The 19,649-nt window shown below is 40.7% G+C and overlaps 1 protein-coding gene across 4 annotated transcripts in view; it reads left to right on the top strand.

The window, feature by feature from the left end:
* Window positions 1–19,649, top strand: part of cacna2d3a (calcium channel, voltage-dependent, alpha 2/delta subunit 3a) — a 624,026-nt gene that overhangs the window by 373,768 nt on the left and 230,609 nt on the right. For all 4 annotated transcript variants that reach the window (XR_007933861.1, XM_051921047.1, XM_051921048.1 and 1 more), the window contains exon 13: window positions 475–608. Coding sequence is in view for 3 of the 4 variants with exons in the window: in XM_051921047.1 (XP_051777007.1) it covers window positions 475–608 (134 nt within the window). In the remaining variant the exon portion in view is untranslated. The remainder of the gene's footprint in view (window positions 1–474; window positions 609–19,649) is intronic.

Here is a 19,649-nt window from a genome sequence, read left to right as displayed (position 1 = left end):
ATGTAGCGGTTATCATAGCTGCCTCAAAGCACCAGGAGGCTGGGTTCAAAACCCAACAGAGTTTCCTCCAGTGTGAAGTTCAGGTATTCTTCCGAGGTCTTTGTGGGGTTTTCTAAAGGTACCTCAATTTACCCTAATATGTCTACACCTTTTTAATTGATGACTATAAACTGGTTCTTGTTGCTATGGGAATAGGCTCCCAGTAGGTATGTGGTATTAACACTAGATTAAATGGGTTCAGTTAATGGATGGACAAATGGGTGATTTGTGGGGAGTAAATTTAGTAATCTAACACAGTTATTAATGTTCAGACTGAAGAAATTCATTATATAAACTTTATGCTACTTTACATGATTTTTTAAAATAAATTTGTATTTTTTTAATCATCTTAATTGTACTCCTGTATTGGGAGTTTTGAATTATTTTGTAGCAGATTTGCCTTAATGTTTGTAAGCAGTTCTGATTTTGTTTTAGGATACTTCACCCAGATATCTACTCTGGCTGACGTACAGGAAAATGTGATGGAGTACCTCCACGTCTTAAGCCGCCCCAAAGTTATAGACCAGGAACATGATATCATATGGACCGAAGCCTACATTGACAGCACAGTAAGTAGGAAGATCATGTGCTTCGCTGTTGTGGTGGGATGTTATGAGTGCATTGGGCTGGACACACGCCTGAAGTCCAGTTCAGAGAGACTGAGGAGGACCTTTATCCGACAATCCTTCTGCATCCTAAATAAGGAATGTGTCTAGAAATACATGATGCTCTATTGTTAACTCATATATTGAGTTATTTAAGTTATTTAATTAATTAATCATCACATATTTATAATTCTATTAATGATTTTTGCTATTATAAAGTAATTTATTATTGTTATTGTCCTTAATATTCTTCTTAAAGGCACAGCCACAGCAACTAAGCATTACACTACATATGGCACTTTATGTATAAAATGTATATGACAAATAAAATGTGACTTGATGGTAGGTGGTCCTAAAAATATTGATATTTTCTAATGGATTGTATATTTCAATATATTATGATACATTTTGAAGGATTATGTTTCCTATGAATTTCTCAACTCATTTTTAGAATTCACTACTGATAAAAGAGAACTCGCCTGATGTTTATTTAATACCTCCTATTTAGTGACCAAGAACTGAACCCAAAGTATTTGAAGTCCCATCACTCTTTTTCTGCATTTCTCATTTTCATCTTCTACTGTCATGGTGTTGTGATACGGCTGTTTGTCAATACGGAAACATATTTTCTTATGGCTTAGATTCGGGAAGCACAAAGTGAATCTGTTGAGCATTTGTACATGATCATTTTGTTATGGAATGCTGGGGTCACTCTCACATCCCAGTGATGTGCACATCAGGTATTTGGAAACTCTATATTAATCTGGTGTGAGTAAGAGTGGGTGTGTAATGGGACTGGTTTCTACCTTGGGTCTAATGCTGTCAAGGGAGTGTTCCTGGTTACTGTGACTTAAAAAGGTCAAAAGTAGATTCAGAAAATGTCTACCTTAGTCTCTGAGAATAACCTAGACAGATCTTCATGTCCATCGGATATAACCTAGACCTAAATGCTGACACACTTTGGTCTACAAAAATAACCTAGATGCATAAATGTCCCCAAATATATCCTAGACCTAAAGGCTGATACACCTTAATCCCAAGAATAACCTATAACACGTGAAGACTGATACACTGAGCATAACTCCTACTGTGTGGTCCTCTGTTGGGATGTCTCCCTCAGCCTGCTAACCATGTGGAAAAGAAAGTGGCCATCTCCCCGCACCAGGTGCCCTATATCTACTTTATTATTTCAGTCACTTAGCATATGTAAACAAATTGTAGAAATTTAAGAACATGGCAGAATTTCTTAAGAATAAGATAAGATTTATTAAGAATGATAGAAATAGTAAATAATAGTAAAGTCTGGATGTAACGCACTAATACAACCTTGCTTTAAAGTCATCGCTTAAACAATGCTTTTATTGATGATAAAGGTAATAACATCTGTCTCAGAGGAGAAGGTGTTGTGGGTAGGTTTTAGATTCAACAGTCAGATTAGCGCATGGATGTCCAGGTGAATAGAATCTCTCTGATGAAACAGTGTCTCTCTATTGTCTCTCCATTCTTTATGCCAAAAGGCACACAGAGGGCTGTGGACTTCGTGATGTCACACAAAGATAACTGGCTAGCTACTCTAGTGATGGGCAGCTCTAAGATAAGATAAGACGAGATACCTTTATTGTCACCATACAAATATAATGAAATGTTGCTTGGAGCAAATCTTTAGATGCAAAAAAAAAACCAGTAACACTTATAAAATATAATTACAGGTAAAATACATTGTAAATGCTTTGTTGGGTATTAAATATATACACCCAAAATAAATAATGCGACGTTGGAACTGGAAGCAAAAAGAGCAAGTAGCACATCATTGTTAGATGGATATTACACAACAGAATACTTCACCGGCGATTGGGTAAAATAATAAGATACTACACTGAAGAAGTGGAGAGGGGCAGGTAATAAAGGAACAGTTACAGTGGTTGAGATGCACTGGAAGGTCGGTTGAATAAATAATGAAACAGCCACAATGATTATACATTCAGTACCATTGTAAATGGATTGCATGCAGTCAGACATGTATACATATACGAATAAACATGATGTAACAGCTCCAGTTCGGTTTCAGTAGTGGTGGTGTTTGATGGGCAGGGATTGGGGTAAGTGCTGTGCGTGTATGTTCAAATATGTCCCTGCTCTGAGGTAGATACTGTTCTTCAACCCGATCTTGTAGGCATACGGGACTCTGTAGCATTTGGCAGATGGCAGAGGAGTGAAAATGCTATGGCTGGGATGGGTCGGGTCTCTGCATATGTTCATGATTTTATGGCAGCAGCACATTCTGTATATTTCTTCCAGTGATGGAAGCTGTGAGCCAGTGACCTTCTAGGCTGTTTTGATGATGCACTGCAAGACGTTCCTGTTCTCGGAGGTGCAAGCAGAGTACCGTACTGTAATGCAGTATGTGATGACGGATTCTATGGTGTACCTGCAGAAGTTGACCAGCAGGTTTTGTAGGAGTTGTGCTTTCTTCAAACTCCTAACCAATTATAGCCTCTGAAGACCTTTTTGGCCATTGCTGCCATATTGATAGATCATGCAAGATCTTGGCTAAAATGGACTCCTAGGAATCTGAAGCTCTAAACTGCTTCTACCTAAAAGCTTTGAGCACAAATATATCTGCAGAATACTTTGTTGTCATGTGTGCTTTGTCTGTTTTTCTCCTGTTCCCTTGGTGCCTCTTGTTTCTCCCGTCTAACATTCCAATCTAACATAAAAAAAGAAAATATCCATAGAGTTAAAAAGGAAAATATACAAAATACACTCACAGCATACATTTTACAGATTTTAAAGCAGTTTGTTTACAAGTCATTGCAGTGTGACTGCAGTGTGCTTTTAATATAGTGCCTGCAGTCTCAAAATGAGAATTGTTCACTCCATAACAGCAACACTAGCCCATACAGTCCCCTCTGGGACATAGTTTCCTCTAGCAATTCATTTCTAGCTGCCTCTGATGTCTCCTTCCTGGCCTCACTATCTCTGGTGGAGATTCAGGTAACAACTGGTTCACCTGCTCCCTAGAGTCCCAAAAGAACATGGCATGATTCTACCCAGGCCACCTACTGTATCACACAAAATCATAATGGTATCCTGTCCAATGGCCTTCTAGGCATGCAGCACTCATGTAGGGCTCATTGCCCCTTAATTTGTGCCTTTCTTCCTGCCTTGGCCGTGTATTTGTTGTCTTTCTGGGATTCAAGTTTGTTCTGTCTCTCTCCTTCTCTTTCCCTGTCTCTCACTCTCTCTACTTGTGACCCCTGGTAGGGAAGGAGCCAGAGTTTCAATCTCCCATCCACTGGTCACATACTACCCTCTACCCATTAAAGTTGCTAATTTCTAAGGTATGATTAGCCTTCACAGGGTAAAACAATAAAACAGGGTAATAATGACCAGGGGCCTCATGTATAAATGGTGCATACGCACAAAAATGTTGCATACAACCATTTCTACACTCACTAAACTTGGCGTAAAGCCATACACATTCTCACAGCAGCATACGCAACTTGCATACGCAAGTTCTCCGCTCGGTTTTGTAAATTGGTGGCATCCAGCATCAAAGCAGTGCTACTGTTTCTGTGTGGTTTCCCATTCTTTTTTAGATTCAAATCCCTGACAAGGCTTTATCAAATACACTGAAATTAACCGCATATCATTTATAAATTTAAGGTACCTGATTGTAATCAACCTGTAACAATAAAATGGTCAAACTATTCCAGATGCCATAACTGCTTTAGCATTGTTAATCTCCTCTAATATTAAGGCCAACATTGCATTTAACCGAACCACGTTGAAGAGTCTTCAAGGATTTGCTTATCCACTGTGGGATAACCTACACTGTAACTGTTGTGGCAGATGGCCGGGAGCCATGCCTGGTCGGGACTCCCCTTTGACACTGGATCCGGGGGAGCAGTCATTGGATGCACACTACGTCCCCCGGAATACTTGTTTGCAGCCCGCCTGGGTTGCATCGGGGCCAATAGTTTGGAACACAGGAGCTCATTCCTGTTGGGCTCCTTGGCCACTGCCAGGGGGAGCTGCACGGCCTAACGAGCCCATCTAGGCAGGAACGCAGCCACATCCGGAGGTACAGCCAGAAGTAGGTCAACGAGCACCTGTAGCACTTCTGGGTGGGCTATAAAAGAGGCCGACAGTCACCACTCCGGGCGCCAGAGTCGGGAGGAGGACGACGAAGCTGCCCTGGGAGGAGTGGAAAGAAGAGTGTGACTTGTGGTGTGGTTTTTCTTTTCTTTGGTGCCTGTGGGGTTCATGGGGAAGACATGCCCCACGGCTGAAGAAAAAATAAAAGTTCTTTTTTGGTTATTTTACACGTGCCTCCGTTGTCAGTCTGTGTCGGGTCGATGCCTATATAGCGCCTTTGCCACACTGTTAAGACATTTTCGTGATGTCAGAGACACAATGATTGCAATCATATGATGTATCCAAAATGAGTCACGTAAACAACGAAAACAAGAAGGGAACAACATAAATCTTTTTCAAAGAAGATCAGATTGAAAAATGAAACCTCAAAAATGGATTCTTGATAACAAAAAATCCAAAATAGACCAGTGTGCATGTATAAAATATGCTATATATCATAATTCCTCCCTATGGTGGCATTGACCTGTAGCTTATTTTTCTGTATCACCACAAATCTAACCACAAAATTTTTGGGACATGGTTGTAGTAGACTGCTAGTTTTAAAGTATTAAAATTGTAACAATATTCATATTTCTCATGATTTATTGAGGAGTTTGTTATTAGCAGTGTTTTCTATTGAGGTTATGACATTACTTCTTTTTTGTCTAACATAATCTTACAAAACAAGCTTATTTTAAGCCTCTATAACCAATTGTTATAATCTCTTACCTTTACTCCCTTCTAATTGCTCAAAAAAAGGTATTGAATATAATGTTAGAATGCTACAAATGAGTGCAGCAATTTACTTGCAAAATATTTTCATAGCAGATGTCCTCATTACATGTGTGAGCCTTAAGCATTTCTTCAACTATTCCGGACTTAAAACGCATTTTGCTCTCATCGTGATACAGCATGCCTTCAGATTGTGATGATGTCTGATAGCTGTTTTGCATTAGTTAAATGAAACAGCCTACCTAAAGGTGTAGTAAATACATTCATTTTCATGATCGTATGTAATTTCTTTTATGTCCTAATCTTTGAATTACTCAGTTTTCTGTTGTGTACATTTCAGAGCCAAAATCCACTCAAATCAAAAGGAAATAATTCCCCTTGTGCTTCAGTTTCAGACAATGTATGGTGAAACAATTCTGCTGTAAAAAAATGTTATTGCCTATAAATTCATCAGATTATTAATTTAGTTTCTAAAATAATAGTTGGTCTCTACAGTGCTATATTTTGCAAGGGTGTATCATTTTTACTGGAAAAGCAGGTCATATCGGAGCATCAGAGGCTCACTTCCTGGCACGCTTGGATTTGGCAGGTGGCACCACAGTGGCTTAGCAAGACCACATAAGTAATACGAGAGCAGATGGCTTTCTTCCTGTTTGTAAAAGCAAAGACCTCCATAACTAGCGAGTCATGCTAACCCTGAAGTCATAAAGGGCTTAAAAAGGGATTTGGTGGCTGCCCATAAAGAATGTGCCAACCATCATGAATGCTCATCTCATAGGATTATTAACAACCAAGACTAAATGAGATTAAAAGAAGACAAAGACTTTAAGATGTAACACATGTATGTTTGCTTGTAACAAGCCTGCTTGTGGAACTCTCGTTTGTATAGTCTCATGTTGCTTGGAAGCGGTTTAACACAGTGCATATGCTTATTTAAAATACTATTGTTATGTATATTAAAGGGACAGTTCGACATAATATTTTGCATTAAAAATTATGCTTAGCTGTCATTTGCTTGTGAGTCAAAATACTTTTGTTTCCTGTTTTTTTTTTCTTTTTTTTTTTTTAAATAGGCTTTAGTGCATTTTATGGTTATTCACATGTAGCTCATAATTTCGGGTAACATTTTTACCTTTAGCATTTCTTGTTTTCCTTTAACTTATACTTAATGTTCATCAACTTTACTTGTTTCATTTTGTCTCCATTCTCTCCTTCTGGCTGCATAACTTGCTAATGTGATACCCCTATAGAACCGTACTTCTGTCTTTAATTATACATTTAGTTTACACTGTGACACCACAAGGTCCACAATGATGGAGCTAGATTGTGGGGACAGCTAATAGAAGAATACCAATTTGGACATAGTCGTATCTTCTAATGGTCACAGCCCGACAATGGATATTCACGTTTACATACGTTGACACATTTTGAGCACCTTTAGGATGTCAGAGCACATCTCATCTGCACAATGAATGAATCAGCCTTGAATAGATTGTCCATTAATGACTCGTGTTAAGGTTTGCTTGCTTTTTCATTTTTTTTTTTTTCAACCCTCAAATTGAATCTTTTGCAGTCTTTTTTTGTAGTTATGGGGTTTTGTTGCACATAAGAGCAATTTCTGCTCCTTACTTTTTTATTTAAAACATTTCCAAAGACAAAAGGTTTGTTTCACTTCTCTTTCTGATGCCATGTTTTGTTACTGTGCTTGTTGTTGTATGGTTCTTTTGTATTTAGACTTTTCTGGTTAAGAGAATCCTAGGTTTGATTAACCAATTTCAATTTTTTCTTATTGTTTTGGCTCAGTCATAAAATAGGACTGACTTTATGTATTTAAGTTCCATCTGTCCATCCATCCATCCTCTTCCGCTTATCCGAGGTCGGGTCGCGGGGGCAGCAGCTTGAGCAGAGATACCCAGACTTGCCTCTCCTCGGCCACTTCTTCTAACTCTTCCGGGAGAATCCCGAGGCGTTCCCAGGCCAGCCGGGAGACATAGTCCCACCAGCATGTCATGGGTCTTCCCCGGGGCCTCCTCCCGGTTGGACGTACCCGGATCACCTCACCAGGGAGGTGTCCAGGAGGCATCCTGATCAGATGCCCGAGCCACCTCATCTGACTCCTCTCGATGCGGAGGAGCAGCAGCTCTACTCTGAGCCCTTCCCGGATGACTGAGCTTCTCACCCTATCTTTAAGGGAGAGCCCAGACACCCTGCGGAGGAAACTTATTTCAGCCGCTTGTATTCGCGATCTCGTTCTTTCGGTCACTACCCATAGCTCATGACCATAGGTGAGGGTAGGAACATAGATCGACTGGTAAATTGAAAGCTTTGCCTTGCGGCTCAGCTCCTTTTTCACCACGACAGACCGATGCAGAGCCTGCATCACTGCAGACGCCGCACCGATCCGCCTGTCGATCTCACGCTCCATTCTTCCCTCACTCGTGAACAAGACCCCAAGATACTTGAACTCCTCCACTTGAGGCAGGATCTCACTCCCAACCCTGAGAGGGCACTCCACCCTTTTCCGGCTGAGGACCATGGTCTCGGATTTGGAGGTGCTGATTCCCATCCCAGCCGCTTCACACTCAGCTGCGAACTAATCCAGAGAGAGCTGAAGATCACGGCCTGATGAAGCAAACAGAATAACATCATCTGCAAAAAGCAGTGACCCAATCCTGAGTCCACCAAACCGGACCCCCTCAATGCCCTGGCTGCGCTTAGAAATTCTGTCCATAAAAGTTATGAACAGAATCGGTGACAAAGGGCAGCCCTGGCGGAGTCCAACTCTCAATGGAAATGGTTTCGGCTTACTGCCGGCAATGCGGACGAAGCTCTGACACTGGTTGTACAGGGACCGAACAGCCCTTATCAGAGGGTTCGGTACCCCATACTCCCGGAGCACCCCCCACAGAATTCTCCGAGAGACACGGTCGAACACCTTTTCCAAGTCCACAAAACACATGTAGACTGGTTGGGAGAACTCCCATGCACCCTCCAGGACTCTGCTAAGGGTGTAGAGCTGGTCCACTGTTCCGCGACCAGGACGAAAACCACACTGTTCCTCCTGAATCTGAAGTTCGACTATCTGATGGACCTTCCTCTCCAAAACACCCAAATAGACTTTTCCAGGGAGGCTGAGGAGTGTGATCCCTCTGTAGTTGGAACACACCCTCAGGTCCCCCTTCTTAAAGAGTGGGACCACCACCCCGGTCTGCCAATCCAGAGGCACTGTCCCTGATGTCCATGCGATATTGCAGAGACGTGTCAACCAAGACAGCCCTACAACATCCAGAGCCTTGAGGAACTCTGGGCGTATCACATCCACCCCCGGGGCCCTGCAACCAAGGAGTTTTTTGACCACCTCGGTGACCTCAGTCCCAGAGATGCGGGAGCCCACCTCCGAGTCCCCAGGCTCTGCTTCCTCATTGGAAGGCATGTTAGTGGGATTGAGGAGGTCTTCGAAGTACTCCCCCCACTGACCCACAACGTCCCGAGTCGAGGTCAACAGCGCACCATCCCCACCATATACAGTGTTGACACTGCACTGCTTCCCCATCCTGAGACGCCGGACGGTGGACCAGAATCTCCTTGAAGCCGTCCGAAAGTCGTTCTCCATGGCCTCCCCAAACTCCTCCCATGCCAGAGTTTTTGCCTCAGCAACTACCGAAGCCACATTCCGCTTGGCCTGCCGGTACCTATTAGCTGCCTCCAGAGTCCCACAGGACAAAAGGGACCGGTAGGACTCCTTCTTCAGCTTAACAGCATCCCTCACCGCCGGTGTCCACCAACGGGTTCGGGGATTGCCGCCACGACAGGCACCAACCACCTTACGACCACAGCTCTGGTCAGCCGCCTCAACAATAGAGGCACGGAACATGGCCCATTCAGACTCAATGTCCCCCACCTCCCTCGGGACATGGTCGAAGTTCTGCCGGAGGTGGGAATTGAAGCTACTTCTGACAGGGGGCTCTGCCAGACGTTCCCAGCAGACCCTCGCAACATGTTTGGGCCTACCAGGCCTGACCGGCATCCTCCCCCACCATCGAAGCCAACTCACCACCAGGTGGTGATCAGTTGACAGCTCCACCCCTCCCTTCACCCAAGTGTCCAAGACATGAGGCCGCAAGTCCGACGACACAACCACAAAGTCGATTATCGAACTGAGGCCTACGGTTTCCTGGTGCCAAGTGCACATATGAACACCCCTATGCTTGAACATGGTGTTTGTTATGGACAGTCCGTGACGAGCACAGAAGTCCAATAACAAAACACCACTTGGGTTCAGATCGTGGGGGCCATTCCTCCCAATCACGCCCTTCCAGGTCTCACTGTATTTGTCCACATGAGCATTGAAGTCTCCCAGCAGTACGAGGGAGTCCCCAGAAGGTATGCCCTCTAGCACCCCCTCCAGGGACTCCAAAAAGGGTGGGTACTCTGAACTGCTGTTCGGTGCATACGCACAAACAACAGTTAGGACCCGTCCCCCCACCCGAAGGCGGAGGGAGGTTACCCTCTCGTCCACCGGGGTAAACCCCAATGTACAGGCTCCAAGTCGGGGTGCAATAAGTATGCCCACACCCGCTCTGCGCCTCTCACCGGGGGCAACTCCAGAGTGGTACAGAGTCCAGCCCCTCTCAAGGAGATTGATTCCAGAGTCCAAGCTGTGCGTCGAGGTGAGCCCGACTATATCTAGCTGGAACCTCTCAACCTCATGCACAAGCTCAGGCTCCTTCCCCTTCAGAGAGGTGACATTCCACGTCCCAAGAGCCAGCTTCTGTAGCTGAGGATCGGGCCGCCAAGGTCCCTGCTTTCGGACACCACCCAACTCACACTGCACCCGACCTCCTTGGCCCCTCCCATAGGTGGTGAGCCCATGGGAAGGGGGACCCACGTTGCCTCTTCGGGCTGTGCCCGGCCGAGCCCCATGGGTGCAAGCCCGGCCACCAGGCGCTCGCCATCAAGCCCCACCTCCAGGCCTGGCTCCAGAGGGGGGCCCCAGTGACCCGCATCCGGGCGAGGGAAAACACCGTCCAAATATTTTATTCATCATAGGAGGTTGTGTTGAACTGCACTTTGTCTCATCCCTCACCTAGGACCAGTTTGCCTTGGGTGGCCCTACCAGGGGCATAAAGCTCCGGACAACAGAGCTCCTAGGATCATTGGGATTTATGTTAGGGTTTGTTTTCTGACGAACATTTCATTTTCTGGTCTCTGCCATGTCGTATCCCTACCCTCTTTCCACAGCACGATAGACTTGCACACCTATACTCACTCACTCACATTCACCTAAGGATGAGTTGCTTGTTAGCCAAGCATGGATATATTTGGGTTGTGAGATGAAATCACAGAAACATTGAGTGAACCAACATAAATTTATGAAGAAGAATACAAATGAGAGTAAAATAAGTGCTTTCCATTTATAATTTTCCAATCATTTCATTCTTTCATTGTTTATAGACCTAAGAGACAACAAAGGGAACACGTAGCCTTCCGTAATTGACCTCTATTAGACCCACTGGAGTAGTGGATGTTCCCACAACCCTCATGAGGCAGGAAGGTCTCTATAACTAAAGGGCAGCCACAAATATACTTGTATATATTTAATTTTTTAAAAATAAAAATTATATTTTGTGCATTTTTAGACTAGGAGAAACAATGAACAACCTGTGTGTCTCATCGCATGATGTGATGCTACAGGCAACAGTCTGTGAGTGTGATAATACTTACAATCTGCTTAAGTTAGCTAGTTGGCAGTGAAGGGACCCATCATGATAAGAAAAGAAAACATCTAAGCAAGTAGGTTGTACAAGATCAACATTTCCAACAAGCCTTTGCCAAACTTCCAAAGATAATTTCTGTGATTGAAGTGGGAGTGGGAATTGGCGAAAGGCTACATGTGTCATAACTGGAGTAGACTGGAGTAGATTACTGTATTGTACATCAGGTGACTTGAGCATCGCGGTGTGCATGATAGAGAAGGTTTCTTCTCCTTGTCCTCCCTGCCTTCCTCTTTCCATTGCAGATGACGACAAGCTCATTTATAAAGATATGTGGCAAGCAACCTTATTGAAGCAGAAATAAGGATATGCAGTATTTGGGGAAAAAAATTAATAATAACCTAGAGGTCTCAAAATGTTTAATTATTATATATCAGTGCTATAGCAGTTTTCTTCAAATTGCAACAAATTGGACAAACACATCACAGGTTTAATTTAATTTATTCTCTGAAAAAACGTTTGTTTGAATAGCTTCTCATGTCAGTGAAGAGGCAGATGAATTTGAAATAAAGTAGAAAAAAAAAGCATTAATGCCAGAAATTAAGTTTTTTTTTAGGATTCCATTAGTACAGGTCTGGTTTTGCTGTAATTAGGTTTTATATACAGTATATATACCATCATGGCAGTTATTTTTAGAATTAATAGTTATGATCTAGTTTGGTCTATTTAATCTCCTGAATTACTTTTTATTATTGTTAATAAATAACGAAATTATAATTATCTTTTTTGTTTGTTTCAGATTGTCGTTCCTTCTCATGAACACTAAACCACAGCATACAACCTTGTGTTTGATTTTTGAAACCAGAAAAGGCTACATACTGTATATACTGCAGCTCAGATCACATTTTTTCTACTCATATGTGACACATCTGATTTTGTTAGAGAACTATGCTTATCAAAACAAAAACTGAATTAAAACTTTTCAGAAATTATTTATACTACTCTGCTAATGATAGTTTTGCCATAAAACCGTCCTTATCGTGCTCACCATTTCTGTTTGCTGTGCAGTGATTAATGTGCTCAAACCAACATGTATGATGTTTAATTTCTTGGTTCTCTACTTTTCCATTATGATCTTAGTGAGAAGTCAATCAAAATGACACCTTTTATTACTACATTCATAATGGCTAACACAGTAAAACACCCAAGTACTACATTATGATCTTACAAATTTATGGACAACCTGCATGGATATTACGTGAAATACAACAGCAACAGCATCTTTTAGGTGGCATCTGTCTGACAAATTGTTTTATTCCTTTTTATTCATTTTTTGCATAAAGGGCGCATTCAAGATAGACTTACCAGATTTGGATCAGTTGCAAAATATATCTGAACAGATATAAAAAACAGATACCAGATAAAAAAAATGTTCAGTTAATGTCTGAACTCTTCAGACAAGAACTTTATGTCAAAACGACATCCAAACAAAAAGTTAAATGTGTGAAAATGAAAAGTATGGTTCAAGTTTATTCGTCATTCCAGCCATATCTAAAATACGGTAGAGCGAAATTGTGTTGCTCAAGACCAGAAAATGTACAAAATGGGAAAGGGAAAAACCAGAAAAAAGTAAACCAAGACAATGCTAAATCTACAAAGTCCAACCAATACTTATGTAAAATAGGCAATTAAATACTATGGCTAAAAACAGAAAACTGGCTGATTATGTACATGTTCAAGAGAGTTTAGCAGTCTTATTGCCTGTGGATAGATGCTATTGCACATTCTGGCTGTTCTCGATTTTATGGAGTGACATTTACCAGACGCTGAGAGATCAAACAGTTCATAAGAGGTATGTGAGGAGTCTCTCACTATGCAGAGGGCTTTCTTTTTGCATCTGTCCTTAAAAATGTCCCCAATAGAGGGGAGTGAGACCCCAATAACCCCCTCAGCCATCATTACCACACATTGCATAGTCTTCCTGTAAGACACACTGCAGTTTCCGAACCAAGATGGGGATGCAGCTGGTCAGGACACTCTCAATAGTGCCCCAGTAGAAGGTGGTGAGAATGGGAGGAGGGATTCTAACTCACTTCAGCCTCCTAAGGAAGTACAACCTCTGCTGAGCTTTCTTGACCTGGTGTGTGGTATTGAGAGTCCAGGAGAGATCCTCAGTGACATAGTCACCCAAGACTTTTGTGCTGCTGACCCTCTCCACAGGGGAGCCACTGATATGTAGTGGGGGATGTTCAACCTTTATTCTGAAGTCCACAATCAACTCTTTTGTCTTGTTTAAATTAAGGGACAGATTGTTCTCCCCACACATTGTTCCACCTCTGCTCTGTAAGATGTTTCATCTTCATTACTGGTGAGTCCTACTACTGTTGTATCATCAGCAAATATAATGAGTTGATGTCTGCTTGATTTGTCAGTACAGTCGAGTGTTAGCACAGTAAAGAGCAATGGACTGAGCACTCAGCCCTGAGGGGCTCCCATGCTTAGTTTGATGATGTGTGATGTCTTAGTGCCAACACGTACTGTCTGTTGCTTTCTGAAAAGATCTAGTTACAAAGAAAGGTGTTTAATCCAAGCATAAAAAGTTCCACTATTAGCTGCTGTGGGGTGATTGTATTAAAGCCTTAACTGAAGTCAATAAACAAAATTCTGGCATAACTGTTCTTTTTCTCCAGGTGGGGATAGAATGGTGTGTTGGACAAGTGTGATTGTGTCATCTGTGGACCAACTGGCACAATACATGAACTGTAAGGGGTCCAGTGAAGGTGGGAGGCTAGCTTTAATGTGACCCATGACTAGTTGTTTGAAGAAATGTATTATGTCAGAGGTCAGTGCCACAGGCCGATAGTCATTGAGGCAGGTTGTTTTCTTGGGCAGAAGAATGATAGTGGCAGTCTTAAACTGTGTAGGTATGACAGACTGCTGGAGAGAGATATTAATGATGTCTGTAAAAACACCTTCTAACTCAGCAGCACAGTCTTTTAACACCCAACCAGGCATGTTATCAGGTCCTGCAGCTTTATGTGGATTGACACTGCTCAGTGTCCTCCTCGCGGCAGCTGTTCATGGCAGCTGGAGTCTAGCACACCTGATCATCATCGTGGGGGGGATTTGTTGGGGATGGTTTTCCCAGGTATATAATTCAGTGCCTCAAACCTTCCATAGAACTCATTCAGTCTGTGAGGGAGGAAGGCATTGATGACCTCCACCTGTGGTGTTATTTTATAGTCCATCATGGCCTGAATCCCCTGCTACATGCGTCTTTTGTCTCTGGAGTCACAAAGTTTTCCCTAAATTTTTCCTGTGTGTTCCCGCTTAGCCTTCTTGATGGCTTGGTAGAGGTCAGTTATTGCCAACCTGAGGGCTTCTTTGTCCCCTGATCTGAAGGCAGCATCCCTGATTCTTAACCTTCTCCAGACCCCTGATATCATCCACGGCTTCTGAATCACCCGAGTTGTGAAGGTTTTGATGACTGTGACATCACCCATCCACTTCTCTATATAGCCAAGAACAGAATTTGTGTACTCGTTGAAAATTATCATATGTGGGAGCTCCTCTGAACATGCTGCAATAAGTGCTTGCAAAACAGTTCTGAAGTAAAGAGGTTGCATTGTCTGGCCAGACTCTGGTCTGCTGTTGTACTGTCGTACTGTGTTTCAGTAGCATTTTGATTGCAATTGTGCTGATGACAACTCCAAGAACATAAATATGTAAAAGTTCATGCATGCTTTAAATTGCATTGCAAAAAGTCAACCAACGGGTCCCTTAAAAAGTGCCAAAGCTTTCAAGTCCCAAGATAGAACTAAACAATCCAGACTTGACATGCGCAAACATGAGCAAAGGTCTGCGTAGAACACTGCAGAGTCGAAAGGCCTACCAAGGAACAGGCTAGTGATGCCAAGTACAAAGAAACTCCAAAAAGAAATATTTTTTTAGATAAGAAATTGTACCGTGGAAAATTGGCAAAATTTGAGTATGATAACTAAGTGGACATTTCTACTTGTATAAACATTTCGACAATATTTTAGATTATTGAGGCAAGTTACTACTTATATAATTTTTGCGCAACAGAGATGGGACAGAACCTCACATGCCATTAATGGAGGAACACCAGGAGATATATTCTTGTACACCAAGTGTTTTTCTTGAGTTGTACTCCAAGTGTTATACCCCAAAATGACACACCTGGTATTTGAACCTTTCCCTACAGATCTCTGCATACTGAGATGGTAAAACTGGAGGTTGAGGAGTCATTGTAATCTAAAAATGCTGTTGTGGCACACACGGAATGCATTTCTTGACATTAATAATACACTAAAGCAGACACAAGGCTTAAATTCTAACACACCTGTCAATAAAATTCATTTTAGTTAATTGAGAGACGTTGTCAGATTCTGGCTAATTACTAGCATTTTTGTCAATTAAAACTATCATGAAAGGACTTGTTTTGACTTAATGCTTTTTAGTGACAATGATTAATATGACAAAAATGATTACTGTGACTAATTCAGCATTGCTGATTAAAATATGCTATGATTTAAATATTCTGTAAAGTGTGTTGCTGTTGTACAAGATCTATGTAAAGTTTTTTAAAATTTGATTTTGAACATCAAGATTAGCTAGATCAATCATCTCAACAGCTGGGATTTTTTTTAAATTTTCATTTGTTACTGTCATTTGAGGGGAATATGGTGTCACAGTGTTTAGTGTAGACAACTCACTGGCACAGCACATTAGCTCTTTAAAATATTGTCCTGCCCTCCATTATATTTTCTTTGCTATGTTTATGGCCTGTAGTATTTAGTAACACTCTTGTATATATCAGTCTGCTGTGCTGAACAAGATAAAGTTTTTTTTCTGTTATACAGCAAAAGAAAGGGGTCAAATCATGTAATAACATGGGAGACATAACTGTGTAAGAATGCACTTTACCTGGGTCAAGTGTAATGTGTTCTCTTATATGATTGAATGGCTGATCAAGCATAACTTAACAGTTATTCCACGCACACAAGAGCACAATACTTCTGGTGGATGTCTTACAGAAGGTTGTTGTATATTGGTTGATTGAGGCTTGTTAGCACATATTTGAGGACTGACAAGTGTTACTGTGAAATGAATGGATAGCACAAATAATGTGGAAACAACTGTGTTAAGGTTAGGTTGGTGCTACGAGGTGGGACCCAAAAATAACCGGAAATAAATAAATAACCTAACAACAACAAAATTCCGGTTATTTTTTGGTCCCCCCTCGTATATTCACAATTTGTATTATCAGGTAACCATTATAGTGAAGTGGTTTAGTGCCCTATGTCCAGAGAAACTTTATTAAGAGTGTCCTCTTGTTTCATTCAGTAGGTTAACTATTAAGAATAAGGGTTTGTCTTGGCTGAGTTAAATATTAATATTTTAAGTCTACTATGCCTCTAAAATTATCCCTGCAATTTAGCATTTATGAGATGATGTGATTTGAAATTGCAGAACTTGTATTAGATAGATAGATAGATAGATAGATAGATAGATAGATAGATAGATAGATAGATAGATAGATAGATAGATAGATAGATAGATAGATAGATAGATAGATAGATACTTTATTAATCCCAATGGGAAATTCACTTATTTATATATTTATTACTGCTCCTATCAAGAAACTTTTCATTTTTATATAGAATGCAAGTTAGATTAAGAGAGTTGTTGGTGGAGTCTCTCTACACATTTCTGGAATTTATTAAAAAAAATAAGTGTTTTTTCGTTTTTTTTTTTAAATCTAGAGTAGCTATTTGAGGGGCGATGTTCCCACATTGTGATTACCTGTCTTGCTGATCTTGTGTTCCAGTTCATATCTCGTCATTGCCTGTAAGAAATTTATTTTTTCATGAGGTATTTGTTTTTTCCTCCCACACTCCAATGATGAACAGATTAAGTTAATCGTTGACTGAATTATCCGGGTGCGACTAAATTTGTCCTGGTATTTTACATGGAGTGCTGCTGGGACAGGTTCGGGTGTGCTGTAATTCTCACTGTGTATTAGGCTAGAGAATGACTCTAAATTGGTGTGTGCATTATTATGCCCAGCAATGGACTAACACCATTTTTAAAGTTTCTTCCTACCCTGAAGGTGATAACATCATGATCTGCTATCGGCTCTAGATGCCATTACAGTAAAGTCGGGCTCAGTAAATGAACTGACGCATGGATAGATGTTATAGTTATTGTGAATTTCCCCTTGGGATTAATAAAGTATCTATCTATCGACCTATCTATCCATTGATCTATCTATTGATCTATCTATCGATCGATAGATCAATAGATAGATAGATAGATAGATCGATCGATCGATCCCAAAATACTACAAGCATGGCTATTTTCACCTTTTGTCTTGTGCATCTTTTAAATTTGGCATTTGGGCAGTTCAAAAAGTTGTATACTTCATCACAAGTGAACACAAGTGAGCAACTGAAAGAAGATTAAGAAAAGCTGTTTCCGGATGCTGTTACGGTCACTATCACTGTCTCACTTTTTAAATTCAGTGACAATACGATACGATGAACAATACGAAGATCATCAAACAAAGCAATAAATGACAGAAGTAAATATTAGTAAGTATACAAAAATATCAAAAGTCATGCTTTAAAGTAAATAATATGTCATTAACAAACATATAATGCATTACAGATTATTTGTTTAGCACAATCAAGCTTTCTAATACACGTTTAATGATCCTGAGTGAAATTAAATTTTTTTTTTTTTTTGCTTTAAAGATTGTTGTAATTGTTTAAGCTCTTGTTCCACTTCCTTCAGACAGAAAGATATAGAATTGACCTTCAAGTGGTACTGTGAGTCTAGCCACAGACAGAAGACAATACCTGATTTTAGCCGTACATAGGCACTGTTTGATTCTGCTGCAGAGGCTGCAGCAGAGAAATCTGGTAATATATGGATTTGGCTGTTTTTGATTATGATCTCCTCCTTCTGTCTGAGATAAAAATTCAAGATTTCTTAGTTTAGTTAGTTCTTTGTTTATCAAACTATGAGGTGTCCCAGCTTCAAGGCACTCAACCCACATAGGTGATGATGACAGTTAAGATCTTGGAGTTGACGCTAAAGACTTACCTCAGTATTTCAGATAAAAAAAAATTATGCTCCAAATTTCACTAGTTGGGACTTTCTAGTTTTTCATGTAGTCCTTTGATCCTAATGTTTTTCGTTCTGCATCTGTCTTCAGATACCATAGACTTATTACTGAGCACATGGGCTTCTCATTGCAAACCACATACTGTGACTATCTGCTCCACATCGCTTTAGCTCTGCTGAAGTACAGATGATATTTTCAGACACTACTTAGAGCTTTGTGACATTTTAAGGTTCATATTTATCTGAGAAGACCATCACGTATGATCATGCCAATGACCTAGAAATGCTAATGATGATGATGCAAAAAAAAAATGTGTGATTGTATAACAGATGGACAAAGCAATTACTCCAAAGACTGAGGTCCAAATCACGGTGGACATTGCGTTTTAAAACATTGGTTTGACCCCCGTGACCCTGTGTTCGGATTCAGCGGGTTGGAAATGGATGGATGGTTTGTTAGTCTTTTCCTCTTAAATTTACCTTTCTTCGTATTTTTCTTTTATGCATACTTGTATATTTCATTTATAATGTGCCTATAATTTCATCTTCAGTTGAAAATGTTTCTCTTTGGTCTGTGTTTTTTCAGTTTTTTTATGCTTTCTAAAATGTAAAAAGAGTGGTTGCCATTTTAATGTAAACACTGGATTTTAATTAACCTCAGAGAACATTTTACAAACTTACCTTATACGCTAATGGTTTTAATAATATCATATATCCCATATTTAATTAGTATGGCAAAAAAAAAACAATTCAGTCTGCAGTTTGTCTTCTAGAAATACTATTTTTAATGTGCCATGTAATAGACCCCAAGTCCTTATAATGTGCTTAATTTAACAGGACATGAAATAAAAATGATCTAAATGCTGCACATTATTTTACATAAGGCTAATTTGAAATCTTATACAATTAGCCTGCTCCAAGAACAATTAGCCCGCTCTAAGAAGTTACGGATATTGTTCTGTTACTATTTTATTTGGTGTTAATAGTCACAGTCAATGGCGCACTGTCCAGGGTTTCTGCTTTGCATTTGGTGCAGCAGGGAGAGGCCTTCACTTGGAGTAAACGAGTTTGATAATCTGATGGATATCTATCTGAAGTACATTTGAAATTTAAGAGCAATATAATTAAAATTATTGATTATTTATTTCACAAACTCACAAACATAAAGAACAACAGAGATAGTGTGACCCCAAGGAGAGCGTATTTTCAGACTAAAACTGACTACAACACCTTTAACAGAGTGAAAGGCACTGCACTGGTCCAATGTTTCCCA

This window comes from Erpetoichthys calabaricus, chromosome 18, assembly GCF_900747795.2.
Source record: "Erpetoichthys calabaricus chromosome 18, fErpCal1.3, whole genome shotgun sequence".
In the NCBI taxonomy this organism is placed as follows: Eukaryota; Metazoa; Chordata; class Cladistia; order Polypteriformes; family Polypteridae; genus Erpetoichthys; species Erpetoichthys calabaricus.
This window is presented reverse-complemented; position numbering and strand designations above follow the sequence as displayed.